The 12,765-nt window shown below is 38.0% G+C and overlaps 1 protein-coding gene across 1 annotated transcript in view; it reads right to left on the bottom strand.

Annotated features, from left to right (window-relative positions):
- The window catches only part of LOC134529601 (ceramide kinase), a 49,316-nt gene that overhangs the window by 25,642 nt on the left and 10,909 nt on the right, over nucleotides 1–12,765 (bottom strand). The window contains exons 3-4 of the mRNA XM_063363870.1: nucleotides 9,591–10,007; nucleotides 3,310–3,462 (exon numbers count right to left, since the gene is read on the bottom strand). Of these exons, the coding sequence (XP_063219940.1) occupies nucleotides 3,310–3,462; nucleotides 9,591–10,007 (570 nt within the window). The remainder of the gene's footprint in view (nucleotides 1–3,309; nucleotides 3,463–9,590; nucleotides 10,008–12,765) is intronic.

Below are 12,765 nucleotides of genomic sequence, written 5' to 3'. Positions count from 1 at the left end.
TTCTAGAACATTGTAAATGTTTTCATTCAAGGAAAGAAAGAAAGGTGTGCAGCACTAGGTTGCTGGAGTGATAGCTAGTTTATGGCTAACAGAAAGTATCTGACAAGTTCTGTAATGTATAGTAATGATGGGAAAAAGAGCAGATGTTCATGCGATTGTGCAGTTCTGTAACTAATATGGAGAAGAAATTTTTCTGAAGGTTATTGTCCCAGCAAATCAGTTAACTAAATTAGTTAGCAGTTAGGTAAATTTGTTGCTATAGAAAAATTCTGGAGATTTTATTATAAGGAATGATGTGGTTGGTCAGATTATAAGATCTTATTTCTTATTGGCTGGCTGTCCTCCCCTTGTATGGGTGGATGGAAGCCGAGGTAGTCCTGCCATGTGTCGCTCAGTACTTTAAAAATGTAACATTTAAACAGTAAATTTTCTGTGCAATCTTTTGTAACATAGTTAAAGAATGTTAGCAGTTTAAAAAGATAATAAATTACCAACACGTTAAAGAATGTTTATAAATCAGCAACAAAACCTAAACATGTTCGTTGTTTACAGTTTATTTTTTTGTGTTGAAGTGTTTAAATATATTTTGCAGTGTCAGAACAAAGTTAGTTGGTGAGGTCTGACCTGTAACAACATGACCGCAAATTCTTACCACCAATATGAAGATTAAATCAGTGTTTTTAAGTAACCCATACATCAGGGGCCCCTACAGAAAATGATGTGACTATGATGGAACACCACTTTCCATACATGATTGTTTAAGGACCACGTAACTTTGGGCATTCCTTAGTGAGGACCACTTTGAGTTTGTCATGCACCTCTATGCACCATTAGCAACTGCCACCCCAACCGCATGGTGTGGCACATCACTATAAACCCACAAGCCAACATACATTATGACACCTATTTAGTGAACATACATAAACGGTTTTGTAGTAACCTTTTTCAGCTGAACAATCTTTTTTAATTGTTATTTACATATTATTTTCATAATTTGGTATACAGAGGTGATACCGGAACCGGCAGTAGCTTACGGACCTTCTTTGGGACACAGCCATGAACGATCGACTAACAAAGTGCACATACAAGTGATCAGTCCGCTCCTTGTCTGCATCTACTCACTGTTCGTGGTAATCATTATTATTTAGTTTTCTATACAGTGATGTGAGGGGTAATTTTGTAAAACACATTTATTTTGGACCCGTTGCTCTGCGCTGCCCCGACAATATGTATTGTGCACCCGTTGCTCTGCTGCCTCGACAATGTGTACTGTGCACCCATTGCTCTGCTGCCCCGAAAATGTGTATTGTGCACACGTTACTCTGCTGCCCCGACAATGCGTACTGTGCATCCGTTGCTCTGCTGCCCCGAAAATGTGTACTGTGCACCCGTTGCTCTGTGCTGCCCCGACAATGCGTACTGTGCACCCATTGCTCTGCTGCCCCGAAAATGTGTACTATGCACCTGTTGCTCTGCTTCCTCGACAATGCATACTGTGCAGCCGTTGCTCTGCTGCCCTGACAATGTGTACTGTGCACATGTTGCTCTGCTGCCCCGACAATGCGTACTGTGCATCCGTTGCTCTGCTGCCCCGACAATGCGTACTGTGCATCCGTTGCTCTGCTGCCCCGAAAATGTGTACTGTGCACCTGTTACTCTGCTGCCTCAACAATGTGTACTGTGCACCCATTGCTCTGCTGCCCCAAAAATTTGTACTGTGCACCCGTTGCTCTGCTGCCTCGACAATGTGTACTGTGCACCCATTGCTCTGCTTCCTCGACAATGCATACTGTTCACCCATTGCTATGCTGCCCCGAAAATGTGTACAATGCATTGGGAGGAAGATCGTTCTACATATAAAAATGTTCATTTTAGTCATGAAAATAAACAATCTTCTGGCATTTAGTTTTTTCAATATTCTTAATAGTGTAACGATCGCGCTTGGCTGCAGTGCTTGGCGTCGCCGCGCTCGTTCGGCCTGTCTGCACCCCCTTCCACCCGCATCCTCTCCCTGGTATCTCGTGTCATACTATCTCGCAACATCCTGACCTTCGCAGTGCGCACCTGCCTCAGATTGAGTTAGGTAAAAGAGGCCGCACTGCGGCATAAAAGGACTCAGACATGTTTATCGGCGCGTTTTGTGGGAACCCGATGCTTGTTGCATTAATCGGCGTTCTTTGAGCAGCCGCCGCGTCCTTCGACAGGACTCACAATGCGTTTCTGGGATTTTCGACAGGAAAGGTCGCGCGATATCTCGGAGACATTCCTGATTGTTCTGGACGGGAACCCAAGGGCTATATAAGGAGGTTGGGCCGACCTTCGAGGGAGTTTGAGTGGGGAGTTCTCTCGCAGCGGAGTTTCCGGGCGATAGTGCCGCGGTTGCGGCAGAGTGGCGAAGTCCTTGGACGAAGGTTCCAGGGCAGGGAGTGAGTGAGTTCAGTGGAGTCGGGAGTTTTCCCGCGGCGGAGTTTCCGGGCGATAGAGTCGCGGGCGCGGCGGAGTCCCGAGTGAAGTTCCGAGCGAGGCGTCGAGTGGGATCTCGGCGAAGGGTGTGACGGCGGCGGCGGAGTGCGGCGACGGAGTCCCGCGACGGAGGTCCACGAGGGGTGCTGCAGCGAGAATTGCGCCAGAGGTGCGGCCCAGCGAGGTGTGCGGAACGAGTGTCTGGGGAATTGACATTTCTTTAAGTTTAATTAATTATTTGCCAATTTAGAAGATTATTTGTAAGTGACAAGTAGTGGTAATAAATAAAACTGTGTAGTGTAATAAAATATTTAATTGGGCTATCCTTTACGAACCCGCGGTAAATCGTAACATTAGTTTGTTCCCACACTATAGTTCCTACACTATCATTGGCCGAACGTCTTCCCCAAAGATTATTTTCTAGAACCCTAAAATCTATTTGCAGAAGTCGACAAGAATCCAAAGAAGAATCCGAGTGGAAACAAGGATCGGGGGGAGCAACGTGTTGGTGAAACTGGTATAATTATTGTGCTAATATTTCATGTCTCAACATTAAAGATACAATTTAATACACATAGTAAGTATTCAGTATAGAAAGCTTTTGCTGTGAAAAAAAAATATGTAAACTAAAAATTTAGTTGAATACATAGTTAAAAATGTAAAACCTTAGTGCAGTGCACATAATCTACATAGTTCTCAACTATATTTCGACCAATAGCTAATGGTTAACAATTTTAACATTTGTAAATCTGGTATATTCAACCACAAAATGAAACACATTCATCAATTAACATCAATTAGCAATTGCCAATATAAATTCTCAAAGAATTTTCCAGTTTTACTAACCTGAGTAATCGTATCTCCTAGGACCCATCCATCGGAATTTCTCACTGTCTCTTATAACATCTCCTAAGTAGCCATACGAAATGACGCTTGAATAGAAGCCTAAAAGCATTGCATTGCTATGAATACTGCACAGATCCAAACCAACAGTGTCACCTACGAAAAACAGAATACACTTTAATGTAGGCAGTACGTTACAATGTAAAACTAACATGACAATCAGGAGAACTATAAAAACAACTATTGTAACTGAAAAAAATTGGTTTTGCAAAGCATTAATAATAAGCATGAAATGACAAGAATCGAGGCTTAACAAGATGTCAACCCTGAGGTCGTTAGTTGAGATGGGAATGGAACATTGAAGGAATGAGTGAGTGAGGGGAATAGGAGCACCTTGAGAAAACACCTTGTTTCCCACATGAGATAAACCTGGGAGTGACCCTGCTGGGAACAAACCTGGACCACCTGGTGTGAGGCGAGTGATCTGACCACTCAGCCACGTGGCAGCCCTGCATGGTAACATTATAATACCAACATAATCATCATCTCATATCGTGAGGCTTCATTGAAAAGTAATGCCTGCAATACATGATGACAAATGCTTCCTGAATGGTGAGTCATGGTTTTGGCAGACAAAGGACTAAGTATGTACTCTCTGTAAAGAGAAAAATAACTTGGCCTCTGGGCAACAGCGACGCAACTAAGCTATCTGTTGCTGCCACAGGAGGTTACTCTTAATCACATCAATAACACTACAGGACTATAGTTATCACACTGTTGTAAGGCGGAGGGTTACGTTTTGTTGAAAAAAGTTATTAAATGGGTGCCACCACATGAAAAGGGCACACGGATCTGGCGGAGTCTCCTATCAGGGCGTGACACCGCCCGTGTGGAAGAGAGATTCAGACCCTTCTTAATTAACCAAATTTACCAAGACCTGGCCCACTCTCAGCATCAGGCACGTTATTAACAGAGAATGTTACGGTGGGCTCTTAAGGTGTCCTACACACCTGTTACCTGCGGCTGATCGACACGTGGCCAGAGAGTAACATGGTTTCTAAAACACATTTTTAATTCCCTTGACAAATATTATACATACCCTGTACACGTCTACATTAAAATGGTAAACAGCCCTATGGCACGAATCAATTTAAGTGAGGTGCAAGCCACCCTCGTGGTTGCACCAATGTTTTACGTAGTCAAGATTTCAAAGTCTCAGTGCCGAGTTAAAACCAATAAATCAAACAGTCTGCCGCTCGTCCCCGATGCAGGTTCCGAGGACATTAAGAAAGCAATTTAGATAAATTAAAATAAACAGAATTACTAGCTCTGCGATGGCAACGGATGAAGTCCCTAGGGTGCTGGCGCGCCTTGGCCGGTGGTGATGTCAGACTGGGGCAACAGAGCGCGCTCCGAGACATAATGGCGTATTCGTGCTGAACTAGAAAGCAATTACATTTCAGCTGGATTCGTGCCAAGGGTAATTGAAAATAAAAAAATAAGAACCCTTACATAAATGAAGCATTCCTCTCACACATTGTTACTTATTAACATAGAGTAATTTAATAGTTATTATTTAAAATAATGCCTGCTTCGGTCAAGTTCTGGTCCCCTCGGGACTGTTCGGCTCCGTCTTTGTTCAGTATGCATATTTACTTAAATTATAATAAAACAGGATGCTTCAAGCCAATCTGCTGAAACACATTCACTTGTGGATCAAAAGAAAAATACATAAAAAATTATTTAATTAATTTAATAAATAATTTAATGACCGGATGTCCTCTGGGATTGTGGCGCAGTGTATAAACATTCACATGCTCACATGCTCACATACTGCGGCGGTACAAATACTGTAAAGTATGGGCAAGTGTCGAGAAGGGAGCTTGAGTTTACCAGGCTCATGGGGTGGAGCCCTGGTCGACATCAATAACTAACCGGATTTATCAAGCCTATTACAGCTACCACAGACAAGTCACACCTTGGCGTGGAAAGGAACTATGTCAAGTAATAAATAGTGCATTACATAGAGGACACATTTGGCTTTCAGGTACAAGAATAATTGTGAGAATTCGGTAAGAAATAAAAAAGGTTATGGCCATGGAGACATTACTTTTCAATCTACCTTCGTACAATACTAAAATACTATATTAGTCTTCTATCAGTCTAACTGCCTGAATATTAGTAACCCAATGCAAATTTATCTGACCAAATCAGACTTTTCTGCAAATATGGCAAAATATCTGAGCTCAATTTACCAAACTTACCATAATATAACAAATAATGTAAAACATCACTACTTCAACAACTTCAAAAGATCAACTACAACTTTCTTTCCCACATACAACACCTGCAATCACATCTTCCTATGTGGCGAGACTAGTGGGTTCAATCCCAACACCTCGGCATTATGAGCCCTAAGTCGTTACCCAAGTGGTTTGGCTCCACTGTAACCTTGGAGGTCCTATCACCTTAAGCCTCTGTGTGTAACAGTGTGATGTCAAGTGAACTCCTGGATACTTGCCTCTCACTGAAAATCTCCCCACTGATCCTTCCCGACTGACTGCAGCTGGACATCTTATTTAATTTTATTTATAAAAATTTGTATCAAACAGGTAGTATGTTATTACTGAGCATTGTTGGGTTCTGATGCTGCAGTAACTTCCACGCCAATAGGAGCACTAGTCAGCTCGTATTGTCTACCCCCGCCCTGATCACCACTTCCTCACGACGCTCGCCAACTGCCGTTAACCTGCCAAATCTTTCTTTCCTTCACAAATCACTATTTACATCATTTTATATGATGACACATAGCAACAATGCACTGATTATCACCATTACTTTCTACTAATTCAAAGGTAAGGTTATCTCCGGTCATGGCGAAGGAAAAAGCTACTCCCATAGGCTCTGTGTGCAGGACCAATCATCACTCGCCTTGACAGCGAACCAACAACGCGCAGGGCAGGATGATGACTGCTTCCTTACTAGCGAGCCATGTTTTTGGCCAATAAAGGACTAAGTATGTACTCTCTGTGAAGAGCAAAGTAACTTGGCCTCTGGGCAACAGCGAAAATACTGCACCATCTGTTGTGCCACCAGAGCTTACTTTTAACCACATCAATGACAAAACAGGACTATATTTATTATACCTAACATGATCCATGAAGCCCATTACAGAAACCACAGTCTACATCCACCCAATAGTGAATACTAGAAACAATATTGTTCCTGTGATCTAGGTAATTCTTGATGCATGCTCATAATAGCTTTAACTCGTGCTGCAGTTAAAATTGTTGACACCAAGCTTTAAAGTCACATATAATCAGGGAAAAAATTAATTCAGCATGATTTTTCATTGCTACCATTAAATTTCTAGAATGTGTAAGTTTTAACTTTTACTTCAATAGATTTTACTATAGTTAACTCCAAATAAATATGTATCTTCAATAATCAAAACAACCAAACAAAAAAATAATTTGAGCAAAAATTCTACAAAGTCATACAATTTTCTGTGTCTCACATTTAAAGACCATGGGAAATTTGTTTTAATTCACTTGGAATCGTTTTTTAAGATAAAATGTGAAACATAAAATGAGTAAAACTGTAGACAATAATTGAGAAGCATTACAATATTTAATGCTGAATTTTTAATTGTGAAACAACTATGTTCTTGAAATATTATATCAGTTAAGTCGCTAACCCTTTATTACGTAGTGTTATGCAAAGCTAAAGATCATTCAGAAAAATAATGTGTTAGTGATTTTCCCTAATATAATTATTCTCATCACATCCACATGTAACCATTTTCACTGTCTGTATGAATGTTTTATTGTATATAAGATAAGTGTGAAATGTGATAGAAGTCACTAGTATACATTTGGTTTATTTACCTTAAATGTATCATTACATAACAAAAAAATATTTTTCATACTTTGATGGAAAAACAAGATAGTAACAAACAATTGTGTTTTTTTTTGCCAACTCAGCTATATATATAGTTATGACCTGGAGTACTGCATTCTTAGGACTTGATACTATAATTATGTTTACAGCAGCTCTTCCAAATGTTTTTGAGAACCGGTACAATATCTTATCAAATTATATCAGTTATGCAAGATAGTATTCAAAGCCTCAAGTGATAATTTCAACCTTGACAATTAGCAAACAAACAACAATTTTTTTTTTGCTAGTTGAATGTCAAATGCTAGATAGAAATTATTTCTGATACAGAAGAATAATAAATACACTTATAGCATCAAAGAATACAGCCAGCTTATTTGTACAATGTGAAATATTGTCTTGTTTATGGGTAGAAATGTGAACAAAAGTTGTCTCTCTTCAAAGAAAGTCTATGTTACTTCTAATAAACTCACATGCAATACAGCATGTTACTACAACTGTAGATAAGGTAAAAAATTTTAGGGTACATCAATGTTATAAATTTTGCATTATTCCAAAATAGTAAAAATGTTGGTAAACAATAAAAAAAAAAAACAATTTAGAAACATTTGAGAGAGCTTAAGAAGTGTTCAAACATTTTTCGGGTATGCCCAATATTTGCATCACTGAATCACATTATCAATATTTTTATATCATTTTATTTTATAAATAAACTATCCCAAAATGAAAGAATTGTTTTTTTTTTAATCACGTATAAGTATTTTCACACCAATAAGTTTAATACTGAAATACTAATGCAATTGAATCTAATATGTTGAAAGTTAAATCATACATATGTCACACTTTTTTATAACATTTAACATTCAAAAGCTTTCATATAGTAAGAATTTTATTTTGAAGATATAATAAAAAAAATGTACACTTTGAACATGTATCATGCACTTTTAAACAACAAACAAGCCACCAACTATAAAAACTCAGTTACTATGGTAAAAGTACACAAACAATATAGACTCAATATGTAAAATTACATGGCACAAAATACTGCTTTCTGTGGACATAAAATGACACTGTGTGTACTTGCTGGAAGTAGACAACCGACATCTACTGTATTTGTGATAGACACTAATCACTTCCAGACAAAGGGCACGAAGGACTCTAACTTGTTGTGTTAAACTGCTTCCAATTACATCTGCCTACCAGGCCAGCTACTTTTATTGTTAATGAGTGTACATTTCTAAAAGAGGAAGCATGAAAATCAGTGTTTCAACAAATTCTACATCCTGATAATTGTAAAAAATTAGTTTAACAATGTCATATGAAACAAATATAAAAATAATTATACATTAAAAAAATTACTAACTGATGATTTTAACTGTCAGTATGTAGGCCAAAAGGCATTGAATATCTAACAAAGATCTGTCCTGTAATTTTTCTTTGGGCTGATTGGGTTCATAAATAACTCAGTAGATAAGCTTCTTGAAATAAGGGCACAAGATATAATTCTAAAGAAACAGTGGAAAGGATTTGACAAACATATTTTCCTTAATACTGACAGTTACTCATCAACTATAAGACAGCTCTTAATAAATGTTTCTATACCCATTAGACCATACGAAGTTTTGTATGCATGTCAGATGTTAGTTATTACTTTTGCAACCTTAGCTTGGTTACAAACATTTTGTAAAAAACTCTTTCACCTAAAAAAAAAAAAAATTTAGTGAACACAAGCACTAACCTAATTATATATTAATCAGATCCTTAGGAATTAAATATTCCATTGCGTTAAACAGAATCGTGACCATCTTGCCTTTCTCACCAGTGCTCATTTGCATGTGTAAAACAAATAAAATTAATAAACCCAAAGGCTTTTAAATAGTATGAACTTTCCACATAACATAATTTCAAACGGAAAAACACAAGTCCTCATAAAAAATTTTAACAATAGAAACTCAATAAATGATAAGATAATGGCACTTTCAAGCGAATGTTATTTCAGGTTTGAAAAGAGGGGCAGTGGCGGACCATGGAGACAGGCAGCACATACCCATGATGGCAGAGGGGGAATTAAAAAGCATAAAAGTTACATACTCACTGACTGATCAGAGTATATCTAAATAAAAAATGTTTTAATAGGTATCATCGGTACATAGACACTAGAACAGCACTAAGAATTCTTACTAAAATAAACACCTAATACTAAATTTAGTGTGATTAAAATTTAAAAAAAATTACAAAATACTCAAATACAACAGATCATAATACCTGCATTGTTTTCTCGACTATTTTCAATATACTGAGGAATAACTCTATCCAGCATGAAAACATCAAAGTATTACACTACAAAAATCCATCAACTGAAAACATTTAAAAAACAATAAACTTACCAAATATTATGTGGATGACAGCAGTCTGTACATCAGTTGTTCCATGGAAACAATAGGCCATTGTATCTGTACTGCCGCTAGGAATGACACCAACTGGTAAGAATGGTGATGGCAATTTGGCGTCTGGATCGTTGTAATCAATGCCCTTGTCTTTAGCTGTTCTTAAAACAAGACCATTGAAAACTTCTGCAAACGTCCCGTCACCACCCACACACACGACTGCATCTATATCCTCCAACGAACAGTGCAAAAGAGTATCTTGGGCATGTTTTGGTCCTTGAGTTATCATTACATTTGTTTTAATACCTGTCAGTAGGAACAATGGCTTCACTTGTTTCTCAAATATCTTCAGTCCCTTCTTCTTTCCTCCATATGGATTCACGAACACCATCACACGTTTTGGGTGTTTCGAAGAACCTTAGAAAACAAAACTGTCATGAGTAAAAGTCTATGGAACCATTAAATCCAAAATTAGAGTAGAAATGGTTGACCAAACACAGAATATCACAGATCTTCAAACAAAACTATATTTCTCCTTTCATAATCAGAGAGTAAACATTTGCTATTGGTTAACAGTGATGGGAAACATTTGCTATTGGTTAACAGTGATGGGAAACAATTGTATTAATTGTAGGCAGATTTTCATGTGTGTTGATTCTCCTGTAACATCCAGCTATAGTTTTGTTGTTTGATAAGTAATTCCTTTACTAATTTACCAAAGAAAAAGGTATTTACATGCTTAAATTGCAGGGGAAGCTTATTAATATACTGAAGAGTTCATAATGACACAGTGTAAGGTTAGCAACACTGCAACATACAAACAGAAACAAAATTGGAAGAATGAGATGCATGAGGTTGTAACTGTGTGTACAGCCATAACGGTTTAATCCCTAACCCTAAACTGCGATTAGCTTGAAACATGGATTAGTTCAGGTACAAAGTCGCAATAATTCACCTAGTGTAAGTGGCGTCCAGTAGGTCGTCCCAGGTACCAACAGTAGGCTGGGGTGCAGCAACAAGCAGCGAACAACATGACATCACCGCAGCTCCATGGGTATGTACACCAGACGAGTTTCCGGTGACAGGAGAGTCCAACACAAGACCCAGGAGCGGTTGGAACCATACCCGACAACACCATCAGCAACGAGCAGGAGCGAGCAGAGTGTCTGTCAGAGCTAGTGCCGTTCGATCCACAACTCGGTGGGTGCATCCACGAGCGAGTAAGGTGACTTGCTGACACCATCGGAGGGCTGGGCGAGTAGAGTGATTCACGGATGCCATAAGAGTGGCGAGCGAGTAGGCTGACTCGGTAAGACCATCGGAGCGAGTAAGGTGACTCGCTGACTGCACCATCACTCAAAGCCGGGATGGACCTTGGAGCGAGTAGGGGACTTGCTATCAGTGCTGTAATCACAGCTAGGGTGGTGATCCAAGTGACTACCAATGGCGGTGCCGCATTGAGCAGGACAGAGAGCCTGGAGACTGATTGGATCATGGCAACTGGAGATCGAATGAGCCAATTGCTGCCCATCTCTACATGACAAGGCAAGTATCATCCGTACTATGAGACACAAGAAGATTAGCTGTTCTGAATACTTAGCCATCAGCTTTGCCAGGACTGTAATTAATGGGAACTAAGGATAAATTTCAATAACTGTTAATTGTTTGGACTTAACCTGAGAAGTAGAGGACTTTGAACCTTCTGCATTAAAGATTCCTGTGGAAAACGTTTTGACAACTAATCACTAATGGTAGTAAAGTCACGTCTTTATTATTAACGTCAATCTTAAATAATGTTAAAGTCATAATTTCTCAATTTATTAATGCTTATGGTATGTTTATTATTCATGTGTTTAGTTTGTGTAGGCTTGGCGGCGACTACTGTGAAAGTAAGATTCAAGCAGTGTCAAGTTGTTTTTGTCAGTCAGATGTATTATTTCATGGTAAATCAACTGTTTGAAATTAAATGTGCCTTAGCTTGCTTGTACCCCGGTCATTATCCAAGCTTGTTGGTTAACATCCCAACCTGGTCTAGATGCTCACAGTGACCAAAACACACATTATGATGCACAAGAATTCATAACAGGGTGTCCACACAAATCTGCAATACAATTTCCCTGACTAAATTTTAAATTTCCCATACTATTGAAGTTATACTTCTTTAGGTGCATTATGGAAAAATTATGAGTGTGAATATTTACGATGCACACACACCATGAAACAAAATTTTTACAGGAAGATGGCAGACCCACGTGTATGAACATAAAACCATACATAGTTACTTTCATAAAAATTAGAAAACATACCAAAAGTATTGGTGTGCCAAATGAAACTTTATGATAGTGAAACTACCCTGAAATATATTTGGTAAACTAAAATAACAGTAAAGAGAAATATCAAGCTTTAAAAAATTTTAGGATACTGGTATTACAATTACAATACATGTTCTCCTTGTAGGCTTTGTAGAGCAGTTGTTATAGTGCACGGCTAACAAGCTAAAGAAGGTGGTTCAAAACTTGGCCGTGGAAATTTTTTTTGCTTTTTTCAAATTATATGTTACTGGATTATACAACTTGTGCTTTAAGGAAATAAATATGAATACATTTTGTTTATCATATTGCTATAATATTATTAAATACATAGATCAGTCCATTGGATTATTTCATACTAACTAGGTAGGCCCATATCCTCTATTTTTACTTGAAGTAATATTAAATGAATTACATTTGTTAGGAAATGAATTTCCATAAATTCGCATACGTAATAAAAAATAAAACTGTATAGTAGTACAACTATCCTTTAATACTTAATAATTTATAGCCATCTAATGTATACGGAAACTATTTATTATTAACTTTTAAATTAATTTTAACAAGATGAGCAGTATATTATAATAAAATCCTTGTCACAAATCAGGTCCAAACCAGGGTTTAATATTTTCTCAAGTCTTTCGTTATTGAAAACGTTTCATTATATAGTCTAACCTTTTACTCTGCAAATTGAATGATTCGGTAGTCAACGTAGCTGCTCTAGTAGCAAATTCTAGTGGCGGGTGCAGAGCTATGTGTGTCATGTTCAGAAATTTAGTGACTGATATTGACTACTGGTTCATATAATTAAAAACAGATTTTTATTGTAGATAAGATTGATAGAAATTATGTTTATAAACTTTTTT

This window comes from Bacillus rossius, chromosome 2 (assembly GCF_032445375.1).
Source record: "Bacillus rossius redtenbacheri isolate Brsri chromosome 2, Brsri_v3, whole genome shotgun sequence".
Lineage (NCBI taxonomy): Eukaryota > Metazoa > Arthropoda > Insecta > Phasmatodea > Bacillidae > Bacillus > Bacillus rossius.
The sequence above is the reverse complement of the archived record's forward strand: the minus strand, read 5'-3'. Positions and strand labels throughout refer to the sequence as shown.